The sequence below is a fragment of the Ambystoma mexicanum genome, chromosome 7q (genome assembly GCF_040938575.1).
Source record: "Ambystoma mexicanum isolate Mex_15411 chromosome 7q, UKY_AmexF1_1, whole genome shotgun sequence".
Classification (NCBI taxonomy): Eukaryota; Metazoa; Chordata; class Amphibia; order Caudata; family Ambystomatidae; genus Ambystoma; species Ambystoma mexicanum.
Window position 1 is genome coordinate 1,079,391,524 of NC_090941.1, and position 19,085 is coordinate 1,079,410,608.

At 44.4% G+C, this 19,085-nt stretch overlaps 1 protein-coding gene across 1 annotated transcript; it reads right to left on the reverse strand.

Moving 5' to 3' along the window:
* Positions 1–17,389: 17,389 nt before the first annotated feature.
* LOC138528183 (olfactory receptor 56A5-like) lies at positions 17,390–18,352 on the reverse strand. Its single transcript, XM_069639637.1, has one exon. It carries the CDS (start codon positions 18,350–18,352, stop codon positions 17,390–17,392), a length of 963 nt encoding a protein of 320 aa, XP_069495738.1.
* Positions 18,353–19,085: the final 733 nt, after the last annotated feature.

Consider the following 19,085-nt stretch of genomic DNA (forward strand, 5'->3'; position numbering starts at 1 on the left):
GACTGTTGGTGCTTGGGAAATCTAGCTGCAGAAAAGGCAGAGGCAGGGCTGCTTATGCAATTGGTGTTGTGCTCCGTACTGATCCGATGCGGGATTGGGGCATATGGCATTTGATAGGGGGCTGGTACTCCTGGGGCATGGTTATACCCACCACCAATCCAGTTTCTGCACTCTCGTGAAAATTTTCCATTTTCCTACATGCCCAACATTGCCCCATGTTTACCCCCCCCCGGCTCCATGGCCCCAAATCCTCCAAGGCCTGCAAATCCTCCCCCTTCCACGTGGATACCCTCCCTGCAACCATCCTTTGTATGAGGTTGAAACCCACCACCATTCCAGTCGCATTCTCCTCTCTTTGCAGGGGCTGTTCTCACGTCTGACTGTACCACCGTTGTCTCTGTATGTGAATCGCATAATGCAGTGATTATGGGCCCTTCCAATGATATTTATGCTAGTTTCATTTGTACTAGTTACGCTTCGTCTGACCGAAGTTGCAAGTTCCGTTTCCTTTCACATTTCTCTCAATCGTTTCCAGTGAGGTATAATAGATTTTATCTCCAACCACCCCTTTGCTTCTATACCAACTATTTTGTTGAGTACCTTTAGAACCTCTTGGGAAGTCTCTGCCATTTGTTTCTTAAATCAATAGACTAATTTCCTCATCCTAGTAGTAAGAGATGGCAAACTTTATATCAATTATTTGTATCCACCTGTGGCCACGGAATATACTGTGCCCTTCCAGGTCCTTTGTGTAGTAAGGGGAACTGTGTTCCCGTCACCTCCTTCGTCTTCTTCTCCACAACCTTCCCTTTAGCCACTGCTATGTGCCCATATCTGTTCCATAATTGGTGTCGTCATAAACTTTTCACTCATTGCGATATTGCAGGCAGGGCCTCTCCTTCCACCACCTCATCCACTGTATCCCACTCCTCCTCCCCTGGGTCTCCACCCATCTCATCCTTCGACCTCACTGTTCCGTAATCCAAACTTCATGTTTGCTGTCTTCCATTCCTCATATCCTCCCTTTACAAATGTACCTCCTTAATGGCTGTGTTGTCGATCCAAAACAAAAATGTCTCCCACTCTCCACTCGTCCAATCCACATTGTGCTTTCTACCCCTCTCTCTTTTCTATTCTCAATCGAGCCAATTCTTCCTGTGCTGCTTTAAAAGCATCTTCGAACTCCTAGGGTTTTGTATCAATGGCCCCTCTTTTGTTTGGCTTTGCTGTGTCCAAGGACATAGTAGTATGACTATTTTGATATGGAGCTTGTGGTAGCGGTAGGGTTGGAGCAGTAGCAGGTGGGGGGACATACGTAGGGTTGGTGCATCTTAAGGCAGCACTGGTGGGGTAGCACCCAAGTGGGGACTGTGGCGTGGTAGTGGTCGTCTGGTTCTCTATACCTGGGCCAGATGGGGTGAGACAAGCCAGCCCTGGTGGGGCTGTGGGGAAAGTTTTACTTTCTATCTTGGGCATTCCTGCGGGTGACTTCGCCTGACTGGGGGTGGCCTTCGCTAAGTCTTCTACCATCTTCCAGAATTCTAACACTTCCTTTCTTTTCTGGAGCTTTTAAACCTTATATTTAGATACCAAAAACATGTGCATGTGTCCCAATATTTCCTACTGGACCCTGCTCGGGCCATGATTCAAACAACCCTCCCCGTGACTCAGTCACTGTTTGTTTGTGGTATTTCAAGATCGTATCCTTATATAGGAGTAAAGCGGCATGCATATATTCTAATGGATACTCAGCGCCATCTTCTGCACCACCCCTCTTATCCCTTTTACTGCTAAGAAATGTGCCTGTCTATCAGAGAGTTGTCCTAGTGACTGCCTTGTACTTTCCTGTCACCACCACTCCCTTCAGTCACCTTCACTACGATTACCTGTTCCCCCGTGTCCCACCCTTCTCTCTTTCCACTCTCTCTCTATAAATCAGCAATTTCTGCAGTGTGCACTCACACCTTCATCTCAAACACCCTGAAGCACACCACCAGCAGCATGTACCCCTCTTTGGTCCTGCCTAAACCAATAACAAAAACTACTATGTATTATTCCAACACTGGGTGAGGAGATCCCTGACCCTCCAAATATACAGAGCCTCTACCCTTCCTTTAGTTTATCTCCTTAAAATACAGCACAGTCTTCTTCCCCCAATCAGAAAACGATCCCGTACTCCTTCATTCTTTTATTCTACAATAATAATAATAAAAAACAAACTGCCACTTGGTCCTAATGTCAGCAAATTCATCTCCTCGTCTGAGCATGCAAACCTTTCATCTATTCTTGTCCTTCCAAACTCTCTGTATTTGATACTGTCATCCATTCTGAACTTCTCTCTACATTATCTCACCTTGGCATCAGAGATACAGCTCTTGTTCGGCTTGCTTCACACCTTGCCCTGAGGCAGTAACATGTGTCCTGGAACAGCTGTACCTCCCCACTCAACCCCCTGTTGGAGTTCAAGGTTCTGTCCGTAGTCCATTTCTCGTCACTCTCTATACTTCAGCACTTAGCACCCTGATCTACTCTTATGGTTCCTCCTATTAACTCTTAGCTGACATAACTCAAATCGTCTTCACCTGTCACTCCTTATGTGACAAGCTGTTGTCCAAATTTTCAAACTGTCATCTGCCATTCAATATTGGATAGTGTCTCACTTTGATAGTCATCTGGAATTCTTGATCACGGAAGTCAGGTCCTCGGGAGCCACAGACGTAAATGCACTCAAACCCTACAGAAGCTGAACTGTTGGTATGATAACTACCAGACAACACACCTCCCTAAAGGCAGGAGTGATACTTGACACACACCCTTCCTGATGATAGCATAAAGAGGACACAGTACACAGGAGCTGCAAAGGATGATAAGTATAGGATGTAAGAAACACACTAGGCAGGCACAAGTATACTTGAACAAATTCAGTTATACATGTGGCAGTAAGGCTTACCTGAGTGTTGCCTGCGTCCAGCTTTGAACCTGAAGTATGAATGGGGAAGTAACCTAATTTTACTAAATGCTAAATCTAAACACCAAAACTACCAAAAGTAGAACTGGAGCTTTAAGATCCTAGGGTGGGGTCTAAAGGCAGGGAGGTTTGCTGTAAACCATAGCAAACTGGACTGTTATGAGAATGGGAGGTCTTGCTCTCTGCAGTATTAAATACAAACTTGCTGCTCTTCCTCCAGTGATCCATGCCCACGCTAGAAGAAAGTACCCAACAGCATGAGGACGCACCATGTAGTGAGCCGGAAGCACAGAAGACACATAATGAAGCTAAGTCCCTGATGCGCACATGCCAGAATTGATACAACCCTCGAGGAAAAGAATTCAAGAGATAACTTGCAAGGATACCAATGTTTAATTGTACAGAATACAAAATTTCAGCAAAGGACTCTGCTGGTCAAGAATGTTCTGACTCCAGAAAGAGTGTTAGTACTTTTGAGAGGCCATAACATCACCGATGACATCACATATAGGCTCTGAACCCACACAGATGATTGGTAACACATTATACATGATCCTGCTCCATAGGGGATGCCAGGTGTGTTTCTTCAGCCGTTTGTCAATTCCCCCGTTGGTCAGCTGGGCTCATCTCTCCATGGAGTGACGGTCAGGTCTCTCATAAGTCACATTGTGAAACCTATAATACTATGCTAAGCCTACTACTACACCACAGTGGCATACTCCTGGGAGGCGTGGATACTGGTGCCGGGCAGAAGGGAGGAAGAAATACAGTCATACTGACCCACACATTCTAGGCTTTGTTGATACCGCTCCTCTTGCACTGAAGGCTTCCACCCTTGTTTTGATCTACAATTTATCCCTCCCTGTACCTCGTGTTATAAAGGATGTATTTTATGATAAGGGGTGAAACCGTTGCAAATGCTTATTTCTTTTATGGTCACTTTGTTGATGTTAGGGGTTCGTGGTCGCTCGCTATTATGGAATGCAGGGGTGTGGGGATCGGGTCAGTGGTGTGGGCTCTGGGTTGGCTGGGTGGGGATTAGAGGCCTGCTGGCAGCTTGGTTGTGATGAATGGGCACTGCAAGGAGCCTGGTATTGTCTCACGGCCTTGCAGGGCACATTTCTTCTAATATAGGAAGTATTTGCAGCAGGGAAGGGACAAGGGGGAAGTGAGATTCCGTGAGAACTGGTAGTGCAGACTCATTCTGCTTTAATGATTTGGGCCTAGTCAAATCCTTCCATGGACCTCGACTGGTGCAGTGCAGCCATGCAACCCTGTGCCTCTGCCCTAATTGCAAACTGACATTTCTTTCTATGCGCCTTCTACGGTTATGCATCTATTATTTGCGTTATATTGTATTTTCCCCAAGTTTCATAGGGCAAATATCTCCCCCCTTGTACACTACACAATCTCACATGGGATTGGCCTCACCTTAAAGTGCCTAGTGGTGTGGTGTGGGATAGACTCATTTTCCGTCCCAACATTCCCCCCTTTTGTTATTTCTACAGTAACACATTTATCCCCATATTTGAGCTCATTTTCTTGTCTCACTGCTTCCTCATAGGCAGGAGTTCGGCATCCAGGCCCTACACATATGTTTCAAGGTTTCTCCTGCTTGTGCATACTCCTCAGGTGTACATGTCATGTAAATGCAACCCCCATCCCGGGCAGATCTACCCATACTCCTTGTAATTTTCAGATCGGGGGAGGGACAATGGTTGTGTGGTAAAATCGGTCCACTATGTCTCCAACAGCGATTGGGACTACGTGGTGAACGGGGTGGTCAGTTTGCACCACTATTTCTGTTGTATTACAAGGTACTTTAGGACCGCCAATAGAAACCATCATCATTTGGCTATTAGGCACTGCTTTGGCACAACATCAGGGACCCAATTGGCACGTGCAGAAGATCACCAAGGCAAACACATTGATGGGCACCAGCATTTTCACCAATGTTCAGAGCCATGATGGGGCCCAGCTGAAAGCCAGTGAGAACCAATCCTCTTCCTTGACACCAGCTTTTTTTTCATCTTTAACCCCAGTTGGCTGTCAGAAGATCCAACACGTACCTATTCTGCATCATCATTAACCTGAGGGCCCTCAGTTCCACTCTTATGACGTTGCACCCCTGTTCGGTGTCGTTAGCCAACTGGATCAGCTCTCATCTGACGATTTGTAGCCATTTGGTATTTGCTCACGTGTGTATGCTGGGTATTAAAGATGCAAACAATGTCTTTGTGGAATTATAGAGCTTGTACTCATCAGGTATTTGCGTGAGCAGTTTGGATGAGTATGTTGATATGTAATTGGCTGATCGTTTCCTTCTTTGCAGTTGGTCATACTGCTCTTTTTCTGGAAGGATGCGAAAGTCTAGTGGTGGCTTTAGGTGTTGTGCTTCGATCGTGGCGGGCTTCTTCAGCTTCTTCAGACAGTGCCCCCCCTTTCAGCTGTTCTTCTGTGACTATTAACAGGGCGGAGTGCAGTGTAGCCAGTGAACAATAGCACCTCCAGGAGGGTGGGATGTACAAGTACGCCTGTTGGCCTGTTGGCCATACACCCAGTAGTAGTCCATCAGTGCTGTGGTGCCTTTCCTGAGGTCTGGAATCATCACAGTTCTGTTACACTGTCGATTAGAGCCAACAGAAATAGTTCCTTCACTGATGAAGCATCGTTCTTAAGTCTTTTCTTGGTACACTTGTACTGGCTTTTCTATTGCTGCAATCCATGTTTCTTTGGTGACAAACACATACACATAAATGTCAAAATCAAAGAATGAACCAGCCACAAAACATATACCATGTGTCAAATTATGTTGAAGTGTATGTATTTCTGTCCTTTTTCTTAAACACATGGAGCCAGTTTTCAAGAAACGTGCACCAGTAAGGGTGCAAAGTGGCACGCATTAGTCCTAGGGCAAAGTCTGGCTTATTTCTAAACATACTGGTTCATATTAGAAAACCATGGCACCAAGATAAGTGCAGTTAGGCATGGTATAAGCACCAGGACAAAAATCGCCCTATCGAAAAAAAGATACATTTATGATACATTTTGTGTTAGCACTAGGGCAAAACTTGCCTTGATATAAATAATCCTACCACAAGAACCATGTCTTGTTATCTGTGTTATCACAACAAGACTACTGTAGAAGTCCCAGTGGTGTATGGAACAGTGGGACAATGGGTAGCTGGTGTTACATTGTCTGTATCTGACATGTTTTAATTACATCTATCTGTGGAATACACAACAGTCACAGGCAAAATCTAGGACAGAAAAATTTCTGTTTTGAATCAGAATTTGCAAAGCAAATATGGAAAGACACTTCAAGGCAAATAAAAGAAAGAATAAAATATTCCCGAATTAAGAAATATAAATTGACATTGGCTTTGCACGTTGTTTTCTCTGAAACTATCCACAAGAAACATATTCACTCAATATTCACTCAAGTCATTTAATTCCTTTTACATAGCCCCTTTTACACCTATTATTAGAGAAATCTGCTGACATAAACAAGCAGTGTTAAAAGATTGCTTAATGGAACAGAGAGAAATTCAGGGGGCCTTATTGCAATTACTGGCTGATAATGCCTTCAACATCTCTTACCAGTGGAGACTTCCAGATGCGTTCATAAAAATATAACCTTGAATGTCCTGATTTTAGAATTCATATTGGTTGCTTTTTTTCATAGTTTGATCAGAGGCCTTTATCTGGAGTAAAGAAGAAGACAATAATGCCAATCGCTCAGTGCTTAGAAACCAGCAATACTGTGACAAGGAGGAATGAACGAGTAATGGAGAACACTCAGCTGGAAGACAAAAAGGACTGACTGAGACTGGGGGAAGGAAACAACCAGCTGGTGTGTGAGAGAAGCGCCAGGAGAGTTGAAGGCAGAGGAGAGCAGGAGAAGAAACCAGTTCTGAGTGGTAGCATGACCCATGAGCGGTAGACTGCACAGTCTGGAAACAACGCTGAGACGACTATGACACTGGCACCACGCACCCACGGACAAGAAAGAGAGTCAGAGAGAAAGTGGAAGTTGTGCATGACCGAATGAAGAGAAGTACCTATACTGCAAGCAAGCCTGGTGATGCCAGCCCGTGGAATAGAAGGTAATGGGAATGGTGGGAGATCCAGGAGGGAACATGAGTATAATGAGTACCAGAATCATACTCCTCTCAGTGGCCTTGATGTAAGAAAGTGAAGAATAAAATATTATTGGCACAATCATAACATGACTCACACTACTGGTCCCAGTGAAATGAGAAAGAACCAAGAGAGTAAAAATCATCATAGGACCCACACTACTTGTCCCAGTGATACGAGAAAGTGCCAAGAGAGTATGAATCATTACAGACTTATCCTACTCATCCCATTGGTACAAGAAAGAACCAAGGGAGTGACAATCATCACAGGACTAATCCTACTCGTCCAAGTGATACGAGGAAGAACCGAGAGAGTGACAATCATCACAGAACGTATCCCGCTCATCCTAGTGATAGGATAAAGAACGGATAGAGTGACAAGCATCACAGGACTCATCCTCCTTGTCATTGTGATATGAAAGAGAACAGACAGAGTGAAATCATTACAGGACTCATTTTCTTGTGAGAAATATCACAGACTACAAGAATTGCTACTGGTGTTATCCTACTCGACTCAGTAATACATGAAGTGGCCAAGAGAATAGGAATAACTATTTGGTCTATGGTACTTTTCCTAGTGAAACAAACAGTGAACAAGAAAAGGAGAAGTCTGAAATAGGATACCTTACTCATAGGAATTAAACCATCATAGAAAGACAAAGAACTGGAACAACATAAAGTCAAGTTCGATTTCCCAGTGACATTAGGAAAACAGAGACTCTCAGGGATATTTGAGAAAGAAACTCAAAGCACAACAACACTGAAGAAGAGGACTTTAAAACATCAAGAGAAAGGGGAACCAGGGAGTTGGAAAAGGAACCGAATGAGTTGATATGGCAGAGTGCTAAAAACTATCTAAGAATTGTACATTAAGGTTGGGGAAGCCTTTCCAGGAGAAGGGAGTCATTCTCCTGGGCTTTAGCTGTTTTCTCTTAGTGGTAGAGTCAGTGCAGTTTAGTTTAGGATGGAGAACAGACTGTTTGCTTTGGACTTCACAAGAGACGACAAGCACCCTAGTTAGTTTTGTTAGGCGGGGAAATCCACAGATGTCTTTTAATCATTATTTTAATAAAACATCCATAAGAATGACAAAAACTGGTCTGCCTCTTTCCTCTGACCTAATACACAATCTAATAAAGTATTGGTGGATCAGCATATTTAAATCAATCTATCAGGTGATTTATCATACACATTATATCATTCGCTTGTAGAACCCTTTAAAAATACAGATGGACATTTTAAGTTACTTTTTGTTCGTTTTCATTGAATCTTGCAACATTGTTTTTTCTGACACTTTATTATCTGTTTCACATCAATAACATAATTGTTCAATGTATAGACATTCTGTATTTGCATATTTTATGGACAGTATTACATGTAATCAGATAATGGTTTACAATGTTGGAACAGAATGATAGACTATAAATTTCCATCAACTACTGGTACAACCCTATCCTCTATCGTGCTGGTATTTTGGGCAACATGACAAACCCCAAAGTGGGTCACAGGCAGCATGCAGTATGTATTTCTAGTAAAAGCCTGGTTACTAAGCAACTGTGTAGGGAAGGGAGATGCTCATGGCATTCCCGTTCAAAATGCATGCACATGTATTTATTTTATTTATTGGACATTTGTATGGTTTCCAAGCACCACAAGACAAGAAGGGGGGTGGGGGGGCAGGGAAATCAAGGAGAACAACAACAAAAACAAATACACGGTTCGTTTGGCTTTGTGACAATTGTACCGCTCCCTCCTCACATGGATTTTCTGACATGATAATCCACCTTTCAAAATGTGTTCTTTCTGTGTGATAGTGGCTTTTGATATTGGTACTCAAGAGGTCTATTGTCCAACTCCCTCAGGGTGAGTCGCTTCTCCAAGCAACGATTTGGTGGTAGATCGCTTTCTTCGGCTAGGGCCTCCCTCTGGAACAGCCTCCCTGCCTCTCTGAAAATTGAGGAGAACCATCTCTGGTTCCGGAAGCACCTCAAAGCCGCCCTCTTTGCCTCTGCTTTCTCCCCTTCCCTCCCCTACTGCACTCCTGGCTGAAACTGAAACTGCACTGGTCACCTGGCCACCCTCTGTTTCCCGGGCCCAGGTCCCCTCCCCGTCAGTTGCACACCTGCAATGCCCCCTGGCAACCCTTACACTCGGGGGCTGGTTCTGTATCCCTACAGCCCCCTACCAGCACTTACTTAACAACTGATGTCTGCACTTACCCTTGCACCTGCCCCCAGCTGGCCACACTTCTTATTTATTGTTCCTGTTTATTGTTCCTACTTATTTATTGTTAGCCTATGTACTGCACTCCCCCTCCCCCTTCCCCCTTGCACTTTTCCCCTTCCGCTCCTCCCCTACACTTGCACGATCTCAATGTCACCTGGCTAGTAAAATCGTTGTCTCTGTCTTCCCTCTATTCCCCTATCTTGCCTTGTCGCACCTTGAAACACTTTTGTATAGGCGCGTTATAAATGCCATATCATATCATTTGATTTCATGAACATGCTTATGAGGTGTTTGAGACAATGAGCTCATTCGTTATTGTTTCCCTATCTTGTGTCTTGCAGTCTTGGGTTCCAGTGTGGTAATGGTCCAGACCCAGCCATTAGGAGACAGTAGGCCAAAGCTGTGACAACCCCTCAGGAGGAGCCTGAGGGTGATTTTGGTAGTGGGTGAAGAGGATGGAGGTGTGCAGGTGGAGCATGAGGAGGGGAATGAGCAGCAGCAGCCACTGACGGATAGTTGATGTGTCCCCTAAGCACTTCTGGTGCAGTGGCTGCTGTGACTCACAACACTCCTTCTCCAACTGCCTTCCTTAGCTCTTTGCTCGAGGACTCCTATCCCCAGTGACCTGGAGGAGAACAACTTGTCAACATTGCCTGCCTCTAAACAAGCATTTCCTGCAAATACTGACACCCTTCAGGATAGTTTTCTCTAAACAATTGTGATACTGCTATTTTATTTCAACCTATGTTAGGTCATTTTTATTCTTGTTTTCTTTAAATGGGGAGTCGAGTCCATTCTCCCTTCCTTTGACATTTCCCATTCCCAGCCCCACCTCACCTTCACACCCCCCACACAAACTACCACATATCAGTCCAACGTAATGACCACAAACAAAACTGTTTAAAAACAAAACCACTATATATCATTCAGGACACTGTGACAGTACTGGACACTTGGGAGTCTAACCCCCCTCCTGCACTCAAGGACACCTCTGTAGGACATGCAATCCCAGCATGTGAGGGGCCTCCCAAGGGCATACCATAAGGAATGATAACAGTGCCTGCAGCACCACCTGCCTCTATTGAGCCAACCCGTGCAGCCCCAGCACAAGCATCTTCTAGAGACCTGCCAGAAGACACAATGGCCTAGTTCTCATCGCTTGGTGGCACACTGGAGAATGTCTAACATCAGCTTCTGGAGTTCATGCAGACCACCTGTGATGCCATCAGGGTTGGGTGGCAGGAGGTGGCAAGAGAGGTTAGAGAAGCAGGTGAGCGACAGGTGGCAGCTGTGAGGCAGCAAAGTCAGGTGGTGACCCAGCAGCTAGGGAGGCAGCAGAGGCAGTGAGCGAGTTTGGCCATTCTACCTGAAAATCATCGTGCTATTTCAATATTTCTTTTTCTATCAAAGCTTCTTGAGTGCATTGCCTACTCCTATGTTTTGACACAGATCAACACAAACACGCTTCACCCTTGTTGCCGACCAGAATGTCCTCCCTGTCACTCTACTGAAACATCTCTCGTCCCAGTCACTGACTCTCTTTAGCCTCCCACTATTGTTAACTCTCTTCTCTTCTAGTATTTTTGCATCTATGGACAGCCTTTGATACTGTTTACTATTCTATTCCTTTGCCTTCTTTTCATCATCTTGGTTTCCAAAGATCTAGCCTGGATTGGACTCATTCCTATCCTTATTGCCAACCTTTCTGGGTCTCTTGGGCTGGTAACCCATTTTCTGTCTATCCTCTTTCTTAAGGCGTACCTCAAGTCCTGGACCCCTTGGTCTTCTATCTTCAGACTATTCCTCTCACTTCTATTATCTCATCATTTTGATTTTCCTATAATCTGTATGCAGTGAACTGCCTGATCTTTCTCTCCTTTTCTTCTTTCTTAGATCCTCTTCACTCTATTGTCCCCTCTTGTCTTCTGGAAATCCAATCTTGGATGGATACTCACTATCTATGCTCGAATCCCTCATAGACTTAGGTTCTCTTTTTTTCTCTGCCTCGACCAGTCCCCATTTTTATCCCCTATTACTAATTCCTTCCCTCCGTCCACTAGTTTCCTCCTCCACCTATAATCTGAATGTTCTCTTTGAATCTTCTCTTTCTTTCTTTTTGCAAATTTCTGCTATCAAGCTATTGCGACTTTCAACTGTTTAACATTCAGAAGGCCTTTCAGTCGCATACTTTCCATGCTACAAGGACTTCTCTTTCCACTCTTGAGTTCTCTCGTTTGTTCTACTGTTATAGCTTCCTTCTTGGTCTTCCAGCTTAACAATTTGATAATCTTTGCTCTATCTATAATTATTTTGTCCATCTTCAATTTGTTTTACCTCCTTGCAAGTCTGTTCCCTCTGCCCTCTTCACTATTCATTGACTTTCCTTTGACCCTTGTTTACTATTTAACTTTGTCAGTACTGTCTTTAAGTGGCATTAGGGTCTGGCCTCCCCGATCTGTCATCCCTTGATACTTCAACTCCCCCTGTGTGTCCCCTCTGCTCCACATCTTAATATCTGTCCTTCAACCCCAGTGCTTCTTCTCACGTTCTCTCTTTCTCTCTACTTTCATGTAAGCACTGGAATGCCCAGCGACTCTCTCTCCACTCTGTCTTCTCTCCCTCTCTTTAGATCCTGCCTCATGGATCATCTCCTCGCCACTTGAGTGACTTATCATTGGTTAGTTTTACATATTTTTGTAATGTTGTGTTCAATTTGTGAAGCGCTTTGGTGTAGAACCCTAAATAAGTACAATAAAATACCAATTTCAGTTTGGGTTGCTTAAGTTGCTTGAGGAGAAATAGGCTGTTTGTGACATCCACCAGTCATGTTTGAAGCCATCAACAGCCGCTGCAAGTTCCCTGAAATATCTATTGTATCACTGGACATTTTGGCAGGTCTACCCTTCCAGCAGCAATTATGCTTTTCCAGACATCGCACTCATGTTTCTCCTCGTCCACCCCTTCCGGTTTGTTTCTCACTGGCAGAGGAGAACTAGGAGAAGTCTGAGGAGGGGTTTATGAAGTAATGCACAAGTGAGGTGTCAGGAGTAGGGCTGGCCTTAAGCCAAGTACTGTTGGAGCTGTGGGGCCAGGGACCGTGAAGAAACCCATATCCAGAAGGGTACTGTACTTTAAAGGGCTGTTATGCCCTTTCTGTAGACAAAATGCGGCTACAAACTACAAATCCCAGCGATTGGCTCGCCAGGACTACAATCCCCAGCATGCTTTGCGGGTTCGCGAGCCAATGGAAAGCCGCGCTGGGTGCGGCACACGAATGCGCATGCGCAAGCCCCAAGGCACGGGGCTTGTGCTCGAGACACCGAGGAGAGAGGACGTAAGCCCAGCAGCTCCCCGGAATCCATACGCGAGGGGCCCAGAGCCACTTGAACAACGATCCGGCCCCTCGCTGATAAAAGATAAGTGCCGCTCAGCCCAAGCAGTTCCTGGGATCCTTAGGGGAAGCGCAGGGGGCATTGCCAGACCCCCCCAGAGCCTCTGCGCATCACGTAGAAGCTAAGTGGGCGGGTTCACGGGAAAGTCACAGTTTTGGTACCGCTTCAGTGAATGTGTGAAAGTGAAGGAAGGAAGTGTCTATGGTTTCACGTGCATCCATCTCGTGGAGAACATGCCGGAAAGGCGCATGAGATGGAAGAGCATTAAGTTATGGCACTCGGTCTGAGGAAAGACCGTGTTTGGGCAAAACACGGTCTGATGAAAGACCGTGTTTTGGCAAAACTGTAAAACTTGGGGGTTAATAAGCCACGTGCGGCAGCGCACCCATTGCAACTTGAGATTTGTGGAATACACTAAGCGCTGAATGCGTGTTGAGTGAGTTTGTGAGAGTGAGAGACCGACAGAACTAAAGGCATACACTAATGCTTGTTCTTTGTTTTCTTTTAGTTTGAACCTGATTTGAACCTGAACCTCAGACTGCAAGGACGTGGCACAGGACTCGACAGCCTCTGCAGGACAGGACTTCAAAGACTGAAGCAAAAGCTAAGTGTGCTAGTGCATGTGACTGTGCTCATGACGATGTAAATGGGCTCATGCCAACAATTGTTTGTTGTCAATCCTAGTATGCTTACCTTCGTGTTCATGGGAGCACCTACATGTTTGTTCTAAGGGTAAGGTGAAGGGAACAACACCTTTACATGTAAAGGTGTTAAGGCAGTTCCATCAGCCAGTTTGAGGAAAGTGTGCAGGCATCGTTTTCCCTAAAAACCCCAGTCCCATCCATAATCTCTCCCCAACCCTCAATCCAGTTATCCTAAAATCCCTCTACCTATCCACTCATCGAGATCCTAACCCTCCTTCCCCGCTCTGGTTAAAGAGGTCTGTGTAAGCCTTGACTTGCAGGCACTGAGACCATTGAGGGGGTGGTTGGTATTGCGTCGCTCCTGCACCTTGGACCTGGGCCCCTGACATGAGGAGTCGGAGGGCATGTGGGTTTTATGGTTTACTTATCCTTCGTGTTTCCCCCCCGTAACTCTTCCTCTGTCACGATGGGATTGTATTTGAGTTTGCTCATATTTGGTATCACTTAGCATGCTTAGCATGCCCTTTGCCTATGTTTGTGTATGCTCCCATTGTCCTCCACCCATTTATTGAATGGTATCTTCCTTTGTTCTTGTTCCCCATTTATTTTCTTCATTTGGATGGATGAATTTCTTTGTTTCTCCTTCAGAATCATTTGTTTGATCACTTTTTTGTTTTAGCATACCTCAATTCTTATAACTTTGCAAGTAGGAACGGTAGGGCAATTAGGGACACGCTTGGCAGGGGCACCTCTGAATATGAAGAGTCCCTTATATAGAACAATTGACTACTATATGTGCAGTTGGATTCCTATAAAGAGCTCTGGAAAATATTAGTAACAGAGGTAAATGTAGAGATAGTGTAGGCCAAATATATCTCCCCTTCCCCCACCCCTGGTCGAATCCTTTTTTGGTTTTGATGATGACAAGTTTGTAAGGGAAAGTGTCTTCCTTTTAAGGGTGTACCATCTCAAGCGGCTTTTGCCATTTGTAGTGGCTATGGCAACCGTTCAGCAAACCCTTTTGGTTTACATGAATACACCCCATCCATTCACGCTACAAAAACATTGGAAAGCCACTTCATGTACACATGAATTAACACAGTCTCGATGAAGCTCTTACAAGAAGTAAGATCCATATTTGGCGTGAATATCAGAGACATGATTTGGATTGAGGTTGTGTTCTCCATAACTGAGAATGGGATATAATGACATCAATAGCGAGCCAATCCATCCATCATAAGCAAGGAGGCCACACATACCATGCCATTTGATATTCCAGCTACCAGGAGCAAGTGATCCTTAGGTCTTAAATGCAGAATCTCATGAATGAGACGAAAGCAGCTCTCTCTGGTTCCACAGTGTGCAAGTGTCTCGGGAGGATAGCTCATGGGCAACGCACTCGCCTTTGAAATGAAGACGACGCGGAGCAACACAGGTTCGATACCCGCACTTAAATAACCAATTACAAGTGCAATGAAGAATACAACTGTATTTATTACAGAATATGGTAGATTTATACTCAGCAATGATGCAGTCCAGTAACCCCGTCCACTCGAATATCTTCATGCAGGCAGCAGAGCTCTTGACTCACCTCTCACCACGCCTGTCTGATGTAAAACATGTAGTGGTCTGCCTCCTCAGTCAGCAGGCAGTTTAACCTTCATCTTGCCTCTCTCTGTTAGTCAAATTATCCTCCAAGGTTTTCCAGCACAACAAAGACCTAGAGAAAGATCACAGAAAGGCCTTCCTTCTCAGTGTTGCATAGTTCATCACAATCCCTCTCATGCCTTACGTGCATCACAATAACAAAAGAGGCAACACCTGTTTGCACATTCCTCTCGTTACCAGCTTCCATCATGACTGCAAGTTGTGCCTGGATCAGAGATGACATGGAGCAGGAACCAGGCTGATCCAGGTAAGTACAAACTGAAGATGCTTTATTACTTAGTTACAGTCATAGTTCATGAAAGTAGAAGAGAAGGTCACAAGCATCTGTCCTGGCTCCCAACCGTCACACTGTGGAACTCCCAAGCCCCCAGCCCTCCAAGATACACATCACCATTCTATAAGGCCCTGCACTCACACAGACAGTCTCACTCTGACTATCCAAGCTACAACATGCAGCAGTGGTGGATATTTTTGTAAAATTTACTGTCACATCTCTAGTCTTCAAAATGTGACAGATTAGTTTTTACTTAATTATTTTTAAAGAATATTACCAATTGTTGTGCAACAAATGGGTTTCCTGTAGAAAGCCCACTGCCCACTGCTGTGCACAGTTTAGCCCCTTCAGATAACATTAGATGAACAGCTCTGCTTTATCCATTTGGACGTACAGTAGACGCTGACTGCAGACTTTCAGAGCAGCCTCTGAAGTAAGCCTGGAGCTATCAACATCCAATTAATTACAAGGCATCGAATAAGGACACCATCCAAACCACCTATGTCCTGATTCGACAGCAGTTGTGTACTGCACACTATGCCTGCCACTTCTCCTCTCCCTTCCCCCTGCACTTGCACGATCGGAATGACACAAGTTTGTTTTGTCCCCCCTTCGTCTCCCCTTTCTTGTCTTGTTTTGCCTAGCAGCACTTGTGTACAGGCGCGTTATAAAGGAATCCTCATATCATACCATGTCATAGCATATCAGATCATATCATACCATATAGTTTTGACAGATGCTATGGTGATGGGAGAGTTTGCCCAAGAAAGGGTGTAGTCAAGGCAACGCCACCACCAGTAGGAGCTCTTTCAACCCTAGTTGTCCTTATAGCATGTAACTAGCTAATCAGGAAGAACAACATAGCATTGACATGGAAAAAGAAGAAAGCTAACAGCAGGCACAATACAATATCAATGAAAATATATTACGAAAGGGGAAGGCCTCGGAAAGTCTGTATTTCACATTTGCAAAACCTCAATGACAAAATGAGGAACTGAATTGAGGCTACAATAGGGTCATCAGCCCCTCTTTTGATCAGAGCAATAGATGAGAGTTCAAAAGGGTAAGAAAAAAACAAAGAGTGGCACCTGCAAGATCACAAAAGGATAAGCACCCAAGGTCAGTTTCACAACCTGGGGATCTATGCAGGGGTGTACACATGACATCTGGGAACTTCACATCTGACCAATTGTCACAGATAGACTTTAAATTAGGAAGGCATAAAGGTAAAATGCAATTATCACAGATGAAAGATGACAAGCCTCTGTATCTCCTTATTAGCAAGGTACTTCAATAAAGCAAATAATTCATGTATGGCAGATTGTCTATGCATCGAAGTAGTGCCACCGTGCAACCCTGTTAAAGAGGATCTGCTTACAACAAAAACAATGATTGTTTTGGTGGTTGCCAGCTGCTTGTGGTTGAGGGCAGGTTAACAGGGATTTTGGACAGCCAATGACATGTAATGGTTGGTTTTAGTACACTGCTCATGTGTCTGTTTTAGTGTTTTTTGTTGTCAATAAAAAATGAATTTGTGGGTTTGTGTATTCATTTGTTTTTAATTTGAGAACCTAGGCTTTTTTGTGAATTGGTGTTTGAATTTTCCATGGGCACACATCCTCAGTGAGGTTGTACACTTTGCATAAGGTCATGCAACATATGCGATCTGTTTTCAAGTACAACATGCACTGTGCTTCTCTAAAGTTGCTTCCATTGACTCACTGCAGGAGATAAGAAGAATGTGGCATGTTGCACTGCCTACTTATTATTTCTGTCTTTGGGCAGCAGCATTTAGGTGTGGGCGTTGTATGAAGTGTGCCCTACTGTAGTGACACTGGCCTCATTCATCTGTGCATTATGTCATCTCACATTGAGTCAAGCAGTTGGCAAAACTATATAATTTATTGTTTAAGATGGCAAACCATCTTAAATTGTTTGTATTTAAGCTATCACTGAACTACTAACACACCCAAACTATGAACAGAATTTATAATACACATAGTTGAACACAGACAATTCACTGGTCTGATTGCTTATTGGTTGTTCTATAAGAGGAGCCTGCAATTAGGAACATTCCTTCAGTTCACTTTGAGACCTGCCTGGCTGTCTCTTAGCAATTTGATTATAGCCTGGCGGATGTCTTTGGTCCTCACACCATAAATGATTGGATTCAGGGCAGGTGGAACAAGTAGGTGAAGGGCATTGAGTAGGATTGGAACATCAGGTGGGATTAGGTGTTGCATGGTGTTTGTGAAAATCCAAACCAAAAGCAGTGTATAAAAAAATGAAATCAAAATTAAGTGTGGGGTACACGTGCCTAGAGCTTTAGCCATTGCTCCTTCTACCTGAAGCTTTGTGACCACCCAAAGAATCATGCAATAAGAAATGGAAATGAAGACGAGGTCTCCTCCTAAGAGCCCAAAGCCAATGACCAGTTGGTAGACTTTGTTGACCAGTCTGTCATTGCAAGCGAGGGCGGTCACTGATACGTTGCTGCACAGGCAATTCTGAACAAGCATTCCAGAGCAGTACTGAAGTCTGGCCGCAAGCACCGGCAGAGGCACAAACAAAAGGGTATTCCTGAGAACTATAAACACAAGGGCTTTTACAACAAACCTCCTGGTCATTACCGAGGAGTACCTCAGAGGGTCACAGATGGCAATGCAGCGATCATAGGCCATGAACAGGAATGTGGCAGATTCGACTGCGACAAATGTGTTCATGATGTACATCTGAAGGAAACAGTCTTGCAAGTTAATGTCCTTCATGTTGAACCACAGTATGCCCAAGATTCTGGGGTTGGAAGACATGCACAAAACCAGATCAGAGACCGCAAGAATGCAGAGAAAATAGTACATGGGTTCATGGAGGCGCGATTCTCTCCATATGACGGCTAGGATTGTGATGTTGGCGACCACCGCTAGGAGAAGAAGAACAACCATCGGAATGGAAAGCCAATGCTGCCAGCTCTGGATGCTCGGGAAGCCGATCAGCACAAAGTGTGAAACTTGAAAGAATGAGGTGGTGTTGATAGTGGGCATATTGAATGTGGCAGCACGTCACCATCTGTTGAGACTAACACAAGTGAAAAAAGCATTAATGGGTTACATCGTATGACCCTAACAATTTCCACATCTAGAAAGACATTCCCTTCCAGTACTGAATCGCTTGCAATACATTGTCATCCTGGTATTGGTGAACTTAATGATCACATCCAATTCACAAGTCAAAACATTGGGCAAATGCAATGCAGGAAATTGGGCATGTTCTGAATTGTAGCTTTACGGCCGGTTGGGTGACATGGAATAATTGAATGTATTAGTCTTAATAGATATATCATTTTAAAGCAGTCCCAACAAAAAATGCCATATACAAGAAGTTTCATTGCTTGTCAAATTTATTAGCACCATTTTTGTGAAGTCTTTGAGGCATGCACCTTGAGTGCGAAACTCACACATGGCTTGTTTGAGTGAAAAATGTGACATAGAGCAGTACTTGAATTTCTTGTCAAATTTATTTGTGTACTGTATGCAAAGGGGAAAAGTGTTAGGGGTGTTCTGGGACATACATGTATGCAGACTTTTGAGATCAAAATTTGCATTGAGATTGCATTGAGATGGCTAGAGTGAATGCACACTCTTGGTGAGCTGCAATAACTGAAAAACATGTTTGGCAAGTGTGCCACTGTCTGGCTGGACCCGCTGCTCTTCCTGCTACAGAATTTGAATTCTGCATTCTAGACTTTACTTGGACTTCTATTTGGCTTTGGCTACT